Source organism: Anolis carolinensis, unplaced genomic scaffold (genome assembly GCF_035594765.1).
Source record: "Anolis carolinensis isolate JA03-04 unplaced genomic scaffold, rAnoCar3.1.pri scaffold_8, whole genome shotgun sequence".
NCBI classification, from domain to species: Eukaryota; Metazoa; Chordata; class Lepidosauria; order Squamata; family Dactyloidae; genus Anolis; species Anolis carolinensis.
The window spans coordinates 30,424,742-30,441,158 of record NW_026943819.1 but is presented as its reverse complement, the minus strand read 5'-3'; the positions used below and the strand labels follow the sequence as shown (position 1 = coordinate 30,441,158).

The following is a 16,417-nucleotide window of genomic DNA, read 5'->3' as shown; positions in this document are numbered from 1 at the left end:
GAGACGGAGGAAGGGAAGGAGAAAGAAGGAAGAGAAGAAGAGGAAGAGAAGGAGAAATAAGGAGAAGAAAAAGGAGAAGGGAAAGAAAGGAGAAGGAGGAGAAGGAAAGAGGAGAAGGAAGAGGAGAAGGAAAAAGAAGGAAGAGAAGGAGAAAGAAGGAGGAGAAGAAAAAAGCAAAAAGGTGGAGAAGGAGAAAGAGGAGGAGAAGGAAGAGAAGGAGAAAGAAGGAGGAGGAGGGGAAGAAAAAGAAGAAAGAAAAAAGGTGGAGAAGAAGGAGAAAGGAGAAATGAGAAGGAGAGGAAGGAGAAGGAAAGAAAGAGGAGAAAAACGAGAAGGAAAACAGAAGGAGGAGGAGGGGAAAGAGGAGAAGAAGGAAGAGAAGGAGAAAGAAAAGGAAAAAGGAGAATTAGGAGGAGAAGGAGAGGAAGGAGAAGAAGAAGGAGAAGAAAAGGGAGAAAGAAAGAGAAGGAGAAAGAAAGGAAGTGGAAAGTGGAGAAGGAGAGGAAGGAGAAGAAAGGAGAGGAAGGAAGAGAAGGAGAAAGAAGAAGGAGGAGAAAGAGAAGGAGGAGAAAAAGAAGAGGAAGAAGGAGGAGAAGAAAGAGGAGAAAGATAGAGGAGGAGGAGGAGGGGAAGGAGGAGAAGAAGGAAGAGAAGGAGAAATAAGGAAAAGAAAAAGGAGAAGAATGGAAAGAAAGGAGAAGGAAAGAGGACAAGAAGGAAGAGAAGGAGAAGAAAAAGGAGAAGGAAAAGAAAGAGGAGGAAAAGAAGGAAGAGAAGGAGAAAGAAGGAGGAGGAGAAGAAAAAAGAAAAAAGGTGGAGAAGAAGGAGAAATGAGAAGAAAGAGAAGAAGGAGGAAGGAGAAGGAAAGAATGAAGAGAAAAACGAGAAGGAAAAGAGAAGGAGGAGGGGAAAGAGGAGAAGAAGGAAGAGAAGGAGAAAGGAGGAGAAAGAGAGAAGTGGAAGGCGGAGGAGAAGGAGAGGAAGCAGAACGAGGAAAAAGGAGAAGGAGATGAGACTTGCCCCTCAATGCTCAAGATCTGCACATGCCGCCCCTGAGTTACAAACACCGAGCTTACAAACAACTCCTAGTTAAGAACAACGAGGCTGAGACAGCAGGAAGGGAGAGGAATCCTGTATTATATATAATTATAGGTCTTCCTTTCATCCATATATATATAGATAGATAGACAGATAGATAGATAGATAGATATAATTTCAATTCCATTAGATTTTCAGGTATTCTTTAAAGAGACTCCAGTAAAAACGTTAATTTATCCATATCCATCATGTCCGTTAAGTGAGACTCGACTGTATATATATATATATATATGGGGGGAAATTTGTACTTCCATTCTTCATTCTTTGCAGTAATTCCGAACACTGTCCATCTTTTTTTTTTTTCCGTTTTCTACCATTTTTCACCCCTATTCTGTATTCTTTTCTATTAGGTCTTCCTTTCATATATTATCTTGTATGTGGTTTTTATGACTTGCTTTTATGGTTTGATTATTGATTTCATTGGTTTTTTGTCTTGTTTTTATGGCTCTGTTTGGGCTTGGCCCCATGTAAGCCGCCCCGAGTCCCTTTGGGGAGATGGGGCGGGGAATAAGAATAAAATTATTATTAAATTATGTCTGTATGTCCATTCTTCATTCTTTGCAGTAGTTCCGAACACTGTCTATCTTTTTTTTTCTTTCCGTTTTCTACCATTTTTCACCCCTATTCTGTATTCTTTTCTATTAGGTTTTCCTTTCATACAAATATATGTGTGTGTGTGTGTGTGTGTGTATGTATGTATGTATGTATGTGTGTGTGTATATATATATATATATATATATATATATATATATATATATATAATTCAAGTTATATTTATAATTCAATTCCATTAGATTTTCATGAATTCTTTAAAGAGACTCCAGTCTGTGCTTCTAGCATTACTTACTGTGACTTTTTTCAGTAAAGACGTTAATTTATCCACATCCATCATGCCTGTTAAGTGAGACTCTACTCTCTCTCTCTCTCTCTCTCTCTCTCTCTCTCTCTATATATATATATATATATATATATATATATATATATATATGGGGGGAAATTTGTACTTCCATTCTTCATTCTTTGCAGTAGTTCCAAACACTGTCTATCTTTTTTTTTCTTTCCGTTTTCTACCATTTTTCACCCCTATTCTGTATTCTTTTCTATTAGGTCTTCCTTTCATACAAATATATATATATGTGTGTGTGTGTATATATATATATATATGTGTGTGTGTGTGTGTATATATATATATTTGGCTGTATTTATAATTCAATTCCATTAGATTTTCATGAATTCTTTAAAGAGACTCCAGTCTGTGCTTCTAGCATTACTTCCTGTGACTTTTTTCAGTAAAGACGTTAATTTATCCACATCCATCATGCCCGTTAAGTGAGCCTCGACTGCACGGTCATTACAACATAACATCACATCAAGACAACCTACCGCGTGGCTGATGTACCCCGCGAGGAGGAGCCCCCCGATGACGATGAGCAGGGTCCCGATGAGGAAGAGGAGGGTGGCCAGCGCAATGGCCTTGTAGGGGATCTTGGGGGGGCTCTTCTTGAACTGGGAAGAAGAAGAAGAAGAAGAAGGCCCAGAAGGAGGAGGAGAAGAGGGTCAGCCTCGAAGCCAGGGCTCCGCTCTCGGCCCCAAAGGGCAGCCACCCCGGGATCAACCCCTTGCAAAGACCGTTTGGGAAGAAGATTTCGGAGGAATAAAAAGAACGGAAAAGCCACACAACTCAGGGCTTTTGATCTGACTTCAATCCCGGTACATTCTGTTCTGGATTTTATGAATTAGTCTCCTGTTTTAATATTGTATGCTTCTTGTCGATTTTAACGATTGTTTTATTGATATTGATGTTTTACTGGTATAATTGTTTTATAGTTGTGTTACTGATATTTGATTGTTTTATCGAGCAAGGCCCCATGTAAGCCGCCCCGAGTCCCTTCGGGGAGATGGGGCGGGGTATAAAAATAAAGTTGTTGTTGTTGTTGTTGTTGTTATTATTATTATTATTATTACGGACAGTGAGGAAGCGCTATGGCAATGCTGCCTCCTGGCGGCCGGGCCAGGCTCGGACGGGTCCCCAAACTAGACTCCCACTGATGCAGACTGGGATCGCATTGGCCTTTTGAGCCGCTGCATCACCCTCTTGGCTCATGCTCAGTCGTATATTTATTTATTTTTAATTTATTACATCACTTCTACCCTGCCCTTCTCACCCATCAGGGGACTCAGAGCGGCTCACAATATAAACATACACATCAAAAAACAGTTTTCATCAAATTTAAAATCCATCGAGATTAAAAATTACAATAAAATTAAGAATATACATTAAAAATATACATAATTATACATTTAAATATACATTTAAGGCACTTTCCATGTCCAGGTGGGGTCTGTCAGGAGGTCATACATTCATATCTCATTTTTGCTGCTACTCATGCTCAAATACAATATATAGTATATATTACTATTGTCAAGCCATGGCTATATTGCTTTCCTCCATTCAGACACTAGACTCCCATTGATGCAGAACTGGAATCACATTGGCCTTTTGAGCTGCTGCATCACCCCTCTTGGCTCATGCTCAGTCGTATATATTACTATTGTCAAGCCATGGCTTTACTGCTTTCCTTCATTCGGATACTAGACTCCCATTGATGTAGACTGGGATCGCATTGGCCTTTTGAGCCGCTGCATCACCCCTCTTGGCTCATGCTCAGTCGTATATATTACTATTGTCAAGCCATGGCTTTACTGCTTTCCTTCATTCGGATACTAGACTCCCATTGATGTAGACTGGGATCGCATTGGCCTTTTGAGCCGCTGCATCACCCCTCTTGGCTCATGCTCAGTCGTATATATTACTATTGTCAAGCCATGGCTTTACTGCTTTCCTTCATTCGGATACTAGACTCCCATTGATGTAGACTGGGATCGCATTGGCCTTTTGAGCCGCTGCATCACCCTCTTGGCTCATGCTCAGTCGTATATATTACTATTGTCAAGCCATGGCTTTACTGCTTTCCTTCATTCGGATACTAGACTCCCATTGATGTAGACTGGGATCGCATTGGCCTTTTGAGCCACTGCATCACCCTCTTGGCTCATGCTCAGTCGTATATACTACTATCGTCAAGCCCTGGCTACATTGCTTTCCTCCATTCACTAGACTCCCATTGATGCAGACTGGGATCGCATTGGCCTTTTGAGCCGCTGCATCACCCTCTTGGCTCACAGGGTTCCCCTTTTGGGGAGAGGCCAATGCGCGACTTACCTGCAGGTCGATGTATCCGTCGTCATTGCAGCTGAGCTTGGAGTACTTGACTTTGCTGCCCGGGGCGGAGGCGGCCAGGCTGGAGCGGGAGGGCATCTTCTCGGCCGACGACGGAGCGCTCGCCTGCAGCCTGGGAAACAAGGCACAGGCTCCGAGGTGCGTCTACACTGCCAGGGTTAACCCAGTTCGACACCACTTCCACCGAGGCCACAACACTCCTTTTTTTTTTTTGCAAAAGTCTGGTTTGCACTTATTAGAGTTATTATTATTATCATCATCATTATTGGAGCTGTATTATTATTGTTGCTATTATGATTATTGGAATTATATTATTATACTATATTATTATTGGAGTTGTATTGCTATTAGAATTATTATCATCATCATCATCATCATCATTATTGGAGCTGTATTATTATTGTCGGTGCTATTATGATTATTGGAATTATATTATTATACTATATTATTATTGGAGTTGTATTGCTATCAGAGTTATTATTATTATCATCATCATCATTATTGGAGCTGTATTATTATTATTGCTATTATGATTATTGGAATTATATTAGTATTATACAGTAGAGTCTCACTTATCCAACATAAATGGGCCAGCAGAACGTTGGATAAGCGGATATGTTGGATAATAAGGAGGGATTAAGGAAAAGCCTATTAAACATCAAATTAGGTTATGATTTTACAAATTAAGCACCAAAAATATCATGTTATACAACAAATTTGACAGAAAAAGTAGTTCAATAAGAAATAATGCTATGTAGTAATTACTGTATTTACGAATTTAGCACCAAAATATCACGATGTATTGAAAACATTGACTACAAAAATGGGTTGGATAATCCAGAACGTTGGATAAGCGAGTGTTGGATAAGTGAGATTCTACTGTACTATATAATTAATGGAGTTGTATTATCATCATCATCATCATTATTGGAGCTGTATTATTATTGTTGCTATTACAATTATTGGAATTATATTATTATTATAATATATTATTATTGGAGTTGTATTATTATTATTATTATTATTATTATTATTACTGGATCTGTATTATTATTGTTGTTGCTATTATGATTATTGGAATTATATTATTATAATATATTATTATTGGAGTTATATTATTATTATTATTGCAGCTGTATTATTATTGTTGTTGCTATTATGATTATTGGAATTATATTATTATTGTACTATATTATTATTGGAGTTGTATTGCTATCAGAGTTATTATTATCATCATCATCATTATTGGAGCTGTATTATTATTGTTGTTGCTATTTTGATTATTGGAATTACATTATTATTATACTATATTATTATTGGAGTTGTATTATTGTTATTATTATTGGAGCTGTATTATTATTGTTCTTGCTATTATGATTATTGGAATTATATTATTATAATACTATATAATTATTGGAGTTGTATTATCATCATCATCATCATTATTGGAGCTGTATTATTGTTGTTGCTATTATGATTATTGGAATTATATTGGAATTATATTATTATACTATTGGAGTTGTATTGCTATCAGTTATCATCATCATCATCATTATTGGAGCTGTATTATTATTATTTATGTATTTATTTATTATTATTATACTATATTATTATTATTGGAGTTGTATTGCTATTAGAGTTATTTTTATCATCATCATTATTGGAGCTGTATTATTATTGTTGTTGCTATTATGATTATTGTAATTATATTATTATTATACTATATAATTATTGGAGTTGTATTATCATCATCATCATCATCATCATTATTGGAGCTGTATTATTATTGTCGTTACAATTATGATTATTGGAATTATATTATTATACTATATTATAGTTGTATTGTTATAGTTGTATTGTTATTAGAGTTATTATTATTATCATCATCATCATTATTGGAGCTGTATTATTATTGTTGCTATTATGATTATTGGAATTATATTATTATTATTATACATATTATTATTGGAGTTGTATTATTGTTATTATTATTATTATTATTACTGGAGCTGTATTATTATTATTGTTGTTATTATGATTATTGGAATTACATTATTATTATTATACTATATTATTATTGGAGTTATATTATTATTATTATTATTATTACTGGAGCTGTATTATTATTGTTATTTTGATTATTAGAATTATATTATTATTATACTATTATTATGGGAGTTGTATTGCTATTAGAGTTATTATTATCATCATCATCATCATTGGAGCTGTATTATTATTGTCGTTGCTATTATGATTATTGGAATTATATTATTATTATACTATATAATTATTGGAGTTGTATTATCATCATCATCATTATTGGAGCTGTATTATTATTGTCGTTGCTATTATGATTATTGGAATTATATTATTATTATACTATATAATTATTGGAGCTGTATTATCATCATCATCATCATTGGAGCTGTATTATTATTGTCGTTGCTATTATGATTATTGGAATTATATTATTATTATACTATATAATTATTGGAGCTGTATTATCATCATCATCATTATTGGAGCTGTATTATTATTGTCGTTGCTATTATGATTATTGGAATTATATTATTATTATACTATATTATTATTAATAATAATAATATAGTAGAACAATAATGGAGTTGTATTGTTATTATTTATTTATTTATTTATTTATTATTGGAGTTGTATTCTGAATCCAAAAGGCAGTTCCTTCCTTCCCCAAACTGATGAGCAGCAGGACAGGACAATAATACCATTGCACAGAATAATAATAATACTAATAATAATAACAAAGATAATCCCAGGACGAGGCCTGGTTTGCGCTTGAGCCTGGCCCTCCCTCCCTCCCTCCCCTGACCCGCATCCCAGCCCTGTACACGTGTCTGGGGGGCCATTCCCACGTGCAGCCCCCCTTTTCCTACCTGCAGGGCGTTCCCCTGCTCCTCCCTTCCTCCTTCCTGACCCAGGTGCAGAAATGGGCCGACCCAGGAAGTTGATATTCTTTTTTTTCCCAGGGCGCTTCCGGGTCACCCAACTCCTTTGGAGAGGGCGGCTATTTCGCGAGTGGCCACCAGGTGTCGCCACTGAGAATTTTTTCGCCTCCTTTCGGATTGTGATGGAACCATTCCTGGTGAGTAGGAAATCTTCTGGATTTAGGAATATTTGGAATCAATATTATGATTGAAGTAGTATTATTAGAATTTTATTATTATTGCATGACACAGCAAACAAGATAGATATGCTGGATTTCGTATCACAAAATCACAAGTCGGACACTTCCCAAGTGTCTAGGACTGTGTCATGTATTTTCAGATGATGCATGCAGATCCCAGTAGGGTGGCCTTTTGCAGTTATTATTTTATTATGACACAGCAAACAAGATAGATATGCTGGATTTCGTATCACAAAATCACAAGTCGAACACTTCCCAAGTGTCTAGGACTGTGATGTATTTTCAGATGATGCATGCAGATCCCAGTAGGGTGGCCTTTTGCAGTTATTATTTTATTATGACACAGCAAACAAGATAGATATGCTGGATTTCGTATCACAAAATCACAAGTCGAACACTTCCCAAGTGTCTAGGACTGTGTGATGTATTTTCAGATGATGCATGCAGATCCCAGTAGGGTGGCCTTTTGCAGTTATTATTTTATTATGACACAGCAAACAAGATAGATATGCTGGATTTCGTATCACAAAATCACAAGTCGGACACTTCCCAAGTGTCTAGGACTGTGTCATGTATTTTCAGATGATGCATGCAGATCCCAGTAGGGTGGCCTTTTGCAGTTATTATTTTATTATGACACAGCAAACAAGATAGATATGCTGGATTTCGTATCACAAAATCACAAGTCGGACACTTCCCAAGTGTCTAGGACTGTGTCATGTATTTTCAGATGATGCATGCAGATCCCAGTAGGGTGGCCTTTTGCAGTTATTATTTTATTATGACACAGCAAACAAGATAGACATGCTGGATTTCGTTTCACAAACTCACAAGTCGAACACTTTCCAAGTGTCTAGGACTGTGTGATGTATTTTCAGATGATGCATGCAGATCCCAGTAGGGTGGCCTTTTGCAGTTATTATTATTTTATTATGACACAGCAAACAAGATAGACATGCTGGATTTCGTATCACAAACTCACAAGTTGAACACTTCACAAGTGTCTAGGTATTATTATTATATTAACGACATCTCCAATAATAATAATAATACCACCAATACAACAGCCAGCAGTGTCTGCCGTGGACTCATCTTGTTGTGTTTCAAGTAATAATAATACTTCAATTGTAATAATGCAACACTAATAAAAATAATACTCCAATACTACTACTACTCTCATGAGTTTTATTTTTGGAGTTTTATTAAGACTTGTATTAGTATTATTGGAGTTTTATTATTACTGAAGATGTATTTATTATTCTGTTACTGATAGGGTTATTACTGAAAATGTTTTGTTTCGTTTTATATATGCATTCGGATTGTTTGTATACTAATATGTTGTAAGATGCTTTGGGTCCCTTTGTGGGAGAAAAGCAGGATATAAATAAAGATGTATTATTATTGTTGCATTAGTATTATTAGCTTGTCCTTCTCTTCCTTTTTGGAAACCGTGAATCCTCCCACCAAAAGCACAATGCTATTGTTGGTGGGGTTCAAGGGGCTCTTTGATTGCAGGTGAACTATAAATCCCAGCAACTACAACTCCCAAATGCCAAGGTCTGTTTTCCCCAAACTCCACCAGTGTTCATACTTGGGCATATTGAGTATTCGTGCCAAGTTTGGTCCAGATCCATCATGGTTTAAGTCCACAGTGTAGGTGAACTACAACTCCCAAACTTAAGGTCAATGCCCACGAAACCCTTCCAGTATTTCCTGTTGGTCATGGGAGTTGTGTGTGCCAATTTGGTTGAATTCCATTGTTGGTAGAGTTCAGAATGCTTTGATTGTAGGTGAACTATAAATCCCAAATGACAAAATCAATCCCCCTTTTAACCCCCCCAGTATTAGAATTTGGGTGCATCAGGTCTTTGTTGCAAATTTGGTCGTGAATGGCAAAACATCCTGCATATCAGATATTTTACACTGCGATTCATAACAGTCGCAAACTGACAGTGAAGTAGCAACAAAAATAATGTCCCCTTGATCAAGTTGTTATTTGTTGCTACGTAATGTATGTGTTGTTTTTTATAATTGGAAACCGCCTTGAGTCCCATCCGGGAGATAGGGCTGTATACAAATAAAGTTTATTATTATTGTTGTTGTTGTGGGATCACCACCACATGAGGAATGGCATTAAGGGTCGCAGCAGCACAAGGAAGGCTGAAAATCACCGGCTTGGACTGTGTGTTGCTGCTCAAGATGCCAATAAGCCAGATACCTAGTAAGAAAACTCAGTAATTCTTTATTGACAAGCGTTAGGATTTTTTGGAAAAATTTCCACGTACAAAAGCAGGTTTCTCCAAACATTATTATTCTTATTCTTATGACTCTTCCTGTGGAAAAAGACGGCCCTTCTTTGTGAATAGTGCACTTCCCCTTTAAGGGGGGCAATGCTTCAGGGATATAAAACAAACTGGGCCTAAAAGGGAAAGGAGAGAAGAAGAGGTGGTTTGCAAAAACGAATGTATTTACAGAGAAGTATCTACAAAAGGCCCTAAGTGCCGGGAGGAGGAGGCGGCTCCGTTCACACACAAAACTGGCTTTTTCTCCCCAGGAACGAGCGCTCTCGGGCTCAAGACTCTTCTTGATCCTCAATCTTTGGAGCCAAGTAGTATTTCAAGTGTCCCATGTCTGCAATCTTGTATTCCACCACTGCAGGAAGGAAAGTAATCACATTGCATTAATTACTAATTAATCTCTCCATATAACTGCACAATAATACACTACTTTTAAAAATACAATAAGCACTTTCCTATATAATAAGAAAAAGGAAAAGAAGAGGAAGAAGGGAGAGGGGAAGGAAAAAAAAAAGCTATCATATTTATTATTATTATTATTTATTAATACATTTATATCCCGCCCTTCTCACCCCAAATGGGACTCAGAGCAGTTACAAATTAAATTTACACACAATATTATATTATTAGCATAGCACAACACTGGCAATAAATTACTATATTGTACTATATCAATATATTGTAATATTATTAGTAATATTACATATAAAGTATAATATACGATTAATATTATTATATTGTATTATTAGTATTATATCATATTACAATATAACATTATGAATATTATATGTACAGTAGAATCTCACTTATTCAACATTCGCTTATCCAAAGTTCTGGATTATCCAACGCTTTTTTGTAGTCAATGTTTTCAATACATCGTGATATTTTAGTGCTAAATTCGTAAATACAGTAATTACAACATAACATTACTGCATATTGAACTACTTTTTCTGTCAAATTTGTTGTATAACATGATGTTTTGGTGCTTAATTTATAAAATCATAACCTAATTTGATGTTTAATAGGCTTTTCCTTAACCCCTCCTTATTATCCAACATATTCACTTATCTAATGTTCTGCCGGCCCGTTTATGTTGGATAAGTGAGACTCTACTGTATATACAGTATGTTATATTATTATATATTATTGTAAATTATATTGTGTATAATTAAATAATATTAAATGGCCTCTGTGTCTGTCTATGTGTGGTATGTCTAATGGCACTGAATGTTTGCCATGTAAGTGTGCATTGTGATCTGCCCTGAGTCCCATCCGGGGTGAGAAAGAAGGGTGGAATACAAATACTGTAAATAAACAAATACAGAGAGAGAGAGAGAGAGAGAGAGAGAGAGAGAGAGAGAGAGAGAGAGAGAGAGATGCTAGCATTGTGTAAAACCCGCCAGTTGAAACCTGGTGTGGAGGGAGGCATGCGATACAGACCCAGGGGGACGTCTGCGGACATGCTGAGGGTGACGGTGGGCGAGAGCGGGGTGGCCTTGGTGAAGAAGTTCAGGTAGCGCAGAGCAAAGGTCAGCTGCACGGCCTCGTTCATCTCTATCGACACCTGCGGCACAAAGAGAGAGAGAGAGAGAGAGGGACACCGCCCGCTGAAGAGCGTTCCCAAAAAGGAACCACGAGACGCACGGCAAGCGCTCCCTTCCACACATGAGCCCCTCTTTGGGGAAAGACTGACCCTATGGACCCGACCCCAGGGCTCACCTTTTGGGGGCTGCATTGCCTTGAGTAAACAAACACCAATATAGTCTGTGCAGTAGGAGAACCATCACTAGTTCTCCTCCTGCACAGCTGGAGCCCCCAGTGGCCTAGTGGATTTAAAGCCTCGTGACCTGAAGGTTGGGCTGCTGACGTGAAGGCTGCCAGGTTCGAATCCCACCCGGGGAGAACACAGATGAGCTCCCTCTATCAGCTCCAGCTCCATGTGGGGACAGGAGAGAAGCCTCCCACAAGGATGGTAAAAACATCAAAAACATCTGGGCAATATCCTTGCAGACAGCCAATTCTCTCACACCAGAAGCGACTTGCAGTTTCTCAAGTCGCACCTGACACAAAAAATAAAATAAAAACTGCAGACTATACTAGGTTTGTTTACATATTTTACAAGTACAGTAGAGTCTCACTTATCCAAGCTAAACGGGCTGGCAAAAGCTTGGATAAGCGAATATCTTGGATAATAAGGAGGGATTAAGGAAAAGCCTATTAAACATCAAATTAGGTTATAATTTTACAAATTAAGCACCAAAACATCACGTTTTACAACAAATCTGACAGAAAAAGCAGTTCAATACACAGTAATGTTATATTGTAATTACTGTATTTACGAATTTAGCACCAAAATACCACGATATATTGAAAACATTGACTACAAAAATGGCTTGGATAATCCAGAAACTTGGATAAGCAAGGCTTGGATAAGTGAGACTCTAGTGTATTCTGGGATCTTGCTTACAAGGCTAAATCCCCTTGCCAAAATGAGGCACATCAAAATTCATTTAATGGCATTGATTCGTTGTTATGGGGTGCTGCGATTCGTGGTTTGGTGGATAGAGAATAATAATAATAAAAGAGAAGAAGGCTCAAGGCCTTGGACAACGACACCCCCCCATGACTCCATAGCATTGAACCAAGACAGAGAAAGTGGACCCACCCCACAGCAGAGATTAATCTATTTCTTTCGTGTCAAAAGCACACCGTAAATGCACCCGTCCTACAGCGCAGGGCACTTACGGCCTCGTCCTCCTTGTCGACGTCGCTGGTCTGGGAGAGCTTGATGTTCCCGCTGCCGAGCTCCCCGGTGGCCGAGAACTTGACCCCGTCCTTCGCGCAGGAGATGACCACCGCGTCCCCAATGTGGCTCAGGTCCCGGCAGATGCGCGCAAACTCGGCCGAGGGCATCTTCACCACACAGCTGTACTCTTGCTCCTGGACGACGAGGAGGAGGAGCATTAATAATAATAGTAACTTTGTTTTTATACCCCGCCTCTATCTCCCCAAAGGGGACTCAGGGCGACTTACATGGGGCCAAGCCCGAATAAAAACAATAGCAATATAAAACACAACAATAGACAAAAAAAACATGCACAATTATAAAAATGTAAACATTAAAAGCAAATGACAAGAACTAATAAAAAACATGGATTAAAATGGAGAGGTTGTAAAAGTAGACTGGGTAAGGTGCACCATATAAATATTGTAAACACGAGGTGACTGATAAAATGCTGCAAATTCTTGGAAGTGCAAATTGGGATGGGAAGAGACCCTGTGTCTTTATCATTAAGAAGCAATAATAGGGAGGAGGGACCCTGGGGTCGCCTTTGCCCTCTCCCACCAGGAAAATAACACGGGGCGAGGCTTCCAGCCTCAGTTGGCATTATAACTCTATCCTGAATTTTATTAGGTCCCTTTTGTTCTGGTATTTTAACTGATGATGTTATTTTTATATTGCCGCTGCAGTCCTACCCACCAATGAAGTCGACTGAATTGTACTTAGTGGTTGATTGATATTATTACCGCTGTATTAACGCCTGTTTTATTGTCTTATTGTGTTTTTTTTTGTATATTGTGCAATGTATTTATGCTGTTGTTGTTTTTTTTGTAAATTATTGCAAAAGAGAAGACTGAAATATGGGGATCCTTTCCATCCCGGGCCTTACCGGAATGCCAAGCTGCTCCACATCCAAGTCCATTAATTTCATCTCATAGTCGGAGACCTTCTCTTGATCTAAAGGGGAAACAAGGAGAGCGGGAAGGTGAGGGAATGGGCTCAAAATGTGCTGAAAAGGGTTCAAAGTGTGTCGTTTTCCTTCACCAGAACTAATCGGCATCAATGTAAACTCAGTTCATGATACTTCTTTCACAAACTGATGCAGCAGGTGAAAATAAACAATATTGCCAGGTGTTTTTCCTGCATGAAGGCAGGACTGGGTGGCCCTTGAAGGCCACTCCCAACCTAGAAGAGTCTGATTCTATAGCCTTCTTTCTCCATGAACCCGCTAATGTCTATGAGGCTGGATGGCCATCTGCTGGGGGTGCTTTGATGGCACTTTTCCTGCATGAAGGCAGAAGGGGGCTGAACTGGATAGCCCTTGGGGTCCCAACTTTAGGATTATATTATTATTATTATTATTATTAATCAGAGGCAGGATGGTCATCTGTCGGGAGGGCTTTGAGGGCACTTTTCCTGCATGAAGGCAGAAATAAATTTATTTATTTTATTTACTACATTTATATCCCGCCCTTCTCACCCCAAAGGGGACTCAGAGCGGCTCAATAATATATTAGCATAGCACAATACTGGCAATAAATTACTGTATTGTACTATATCAATATATTGAAATATTATTTGTAATGTTACATGTACTATATAATTAACATTATTATATTGTATTATTAGCATTATATTGTATTACAAAATAGTATTATTAATATTAAGAAATACAGGTGTTGGACTAGATAGCCCTTGTGGTGGCTTCGAACCTGTTATGATTATTAGAGCCTGGAAGGCCATCTGTCAGTAGGGTTTTGATCGTGCTTTTCCTGCCTGGAAGAAAGGGGATGGACTAATGGCCCTTGTAGTATCTTCCAACCTATTATTATTATTACTATTCTTATTCTTATTATTATTAAGTATAGTAGACTTTGATGGTGCTTTCCCTGCATGAAGGCAGAAGGTGGCTGGGCTGGATGGCCTTTAGAGGCCCCTCCCCACTCTATGAGAAAAAATGTTGTCTCCTTGGCAAGGCTTCCACCCCCATCAAGCGCCTGGGATACTTACTGGGCGTCTCAAAGACCAAAACGAGCGTGTCCGCGTTGTCTTCCGCTCGCAGGGTGATGATGTCATCATTCCCCGCGCACTTGAGCACTTTGGACATGCTAGGAAGGAGAGAAGGCAGACAAGAAGGCTCAGGCTCCTTCCAATCCTGCATTCACTGTTTATTCTCAGCATGTAATAGTATAATATAGATTTCATGGTAATAATAATAATAATAAACAAGTAATATAAATAAAGAACAAAACCATGCTCTGACAATACACCATTTAGAGTAGACTTTTCACTTTGGAAGGTTTAACTTTTGTGAATCTGACTAGTTCAGTAGAGTCTCGCTTATCCATCCTCCACTTACCCAACGTTCTGTATTATCCAACGCAGTCGGCCTGTTAGTAGTCAGTGTTTTTGTAGTCAATGTCTTCAATATACAGTATTGCAATATTTTGGTGCTAAATTCGTAAATACAGTAATTACTACATTACGTTACCATGTATCGAACTACCTTTTCTGTCAATTTGTTGTAAAACATGATGTTTTGGTGCTTAATTTGTAAAATCATAATGTGATTTAATGTTTAATAGGCTTTTCCTTAATCCCTTCTTATTATCCAACATATTCACTTATCCAACATTCTGCTGGCCCGTTTATGTTGGATAAATGGACTGAACTATGGACAAGGATCTGATTTTATGTTTGAAATGTATATTTTTAATTCATAATGTATTTTAATAGTTTTAACTGTTTTATGTGCTGTTTTATATTGGTTTGTATGGACATCTAATTGTTGCCACGGTTGTAAGCCGCCCTGAGTCCCTTCGGGTGAGAAGGGCGGGATATAAATGAGAAATAAAATAAATAAATGAGACTCTACTCTGTATATATATATATTTACAGTAGAGTCTCACTCATCCAAGCTTCGCTTATCCAAGCTTCTGGATTATCCAAGCCATTTTTGTAGTCAATGATTTCAATATATCGTGAAATTTTGGTTCTAAATTTGTAAATATAGTAATTACAACATAACATTAATGTGTATTTAACTGTTTTTATGTCAAATTTGTTGTAAAACATGATGTTTTGGTGCTTAATTTGTAAAATCATAACCTAATTTGATGTTTAATAGGCTCTTCCTTAATCCCTCTTTATTATCCAACATATTCGCTTATCCAAGCGTCTGCCGGCCCGTTTAGCTTGGATAAGTGAGACACTACTGTAGTAATAAGAATAGATACACAATCACTGAGGAGCCAGGCCTCCTTTCTTAAAAAAGCGCTTCCTGTTTAAAAACGCGCCAATTCCCGAAGACACGCCCCCCTAAAACCTAGCCCACCAATCAGGTGGAAGCAGGGGCGACGAAGGCCTAAAGACGAGCCAATCCGCTTTCAGGGAAGAGAAAAGAGGCGGAGCATCGGTTGAGGAAAGCCACGCCTCTCCGGGCCCTCTCCCGCCAAAAGGGAAGCGAAATGGCGCGCGTGACGTCACCACGGCGGGAAAAAAGGAAAAATGGCGGCCGGCGCCTTCCTGTGGCGGCCTACCTGCCCAGGTTGACGCCCATGGCGATGTTGCGGTCGCAGCGGTAGGTGTCGAAGCCCTCGGAGCGCATGGTGAGCTGGACCAGGGACACGTGCGAGGAGTCCATGCTCTGCAGGCTGATCCCGCCCGAGCCCAGGTCCCAGCACGCCTCCGTGATCAGGTCCTTCAGCGCCTCCAGCACCTTCTTCAGCAGCGAGCCCTGCACCAGCCGCGCCTCGAACATCCTCACGCCTTCAAGGAACCGCGCAGACAGGACTCGATCCGCTCCCGTCGGCGTCCTCGGCGCTTCTGAGGCCTGCCGCGCG

The 16,417-nt window shown here is 38.6% G+C and overlaps 3 protein-coding genes across 4 annotated transcripts; all 3 read right to left on the bottom strand.

The window, feature by feature from the left end:
- Positions 1-174: 174 nt before the first annotated feature.
- Positions 175-1,987, bottom strand: LOC134293511 (uncharacterized; the record flags this gene model as incomplete). The annotated part of the gene is given in 2 exon segments (XM_062961254.1): positions 175-1,085; positions 1,946-1,987. Coding segments are annotated over 2 exon segments (953 nt in total), but the record flags the coding sequence as incomplete, so codon positions are not given.
- tmem230 (transmembrane protein 230) lies at positions 1,082-7,389 on the bottom strand. Its single transcript, XM_062961096.1, has 3 exons — positions 7,246-7,389; positions 4,322-4,451; positions 1,082-2,604 (listed from the first exon to the last, which is right to left on the bottom strand). Exons 2-3 carry the CDS (start codon positions 4,415-4,417, stop codon positions 2,317-2,319), a joined length of 384 nt encoding a protein of 127 aa, XP_062817166.1. The 5' UTR covers positions 4,418-4,451; positions 7,246-7,389; the 3' UTR covers positions 1,082-2,316.
- A 2,329-nt stretch (positions 7,390-9,718) lies between these two features.
- Positions 9,719-16,417, bottom strand: pcna (proliferating cell nuclear antigen). Of its 2 annotated transcripts, XM_003230257.3 has the most exons (6): positions 16,115-16,416; positions 14,586-14,683; positions 13,465-13,532; positions 12,539-12,733; positions 11,234-11,357; positions 9,719-10,148 (listed from the first exon to the last, which is right to left on the bottom strand). In XM_003230257.3, exons 1-6 carry the CDS (start codon positions 16,333-16,335, stop codon positions 10,069-10,071), a joined length of 786 nt encoding a protein of 261 aa, XP_003230305.1. In that variant the 5' UTR covers positions 16,336-16,416; the 3' UTR covers positions 9,719-10,068. The 2 variants fall into 2 exon arrangements, with proteins under 2 accessions (XP_003230305.1, XP_062817165.1); XM_062961095.1 differs by lacking the exon at positions 13,465-13,532 and having other exon boundaries at positions 16,115-16,417.

What these genes read in the sequence shown, in the direction of transcription:
- pcna (XM_003230257.3), bottom strand. Translation starts at nt 16,335, where the DNA reads ATGTTCGAGGCGCGGCTGGTGCAGGGCTCGCTGCTGAAGAAGGTGCTG. An exon ending in ATGGGCGTCAACCTGGGCAG is followed by an intron (nt 14,684 to 16,114) that starts GTAGGCCGCCAC and finishes TCTCCTTCCTAG; the next exon opens with CATGTCCAAAGTGCTCAAGT. An exon ending in TGGAGCAGCTTGGCATTCCG is followed by an intron (nt 12,734 to 13,464) that starts GTAAGGCCCGGG and finishes CTCGTCGTCCAG; the next exon opens with GAGCAAGAGTACAGCTGTGT.
- tmem230 (XM_062961096.1), bottom strand. Translation starts at nt 4,417, where the DNA reads ATGCCCTCCCGCTCCAGCCTGGCCGCCTCCGCCCCGGGCAGCAAAGTC. An exon ending in ACGGATACATCGACCTGCAG is followed by an intron (nt 2,605 to 4,321) that starts GTAAGTCGCGCA and finishes TCTTCTTCCCAG; the next exon opens with TTCAAGAAGAGCCCCCCCAA.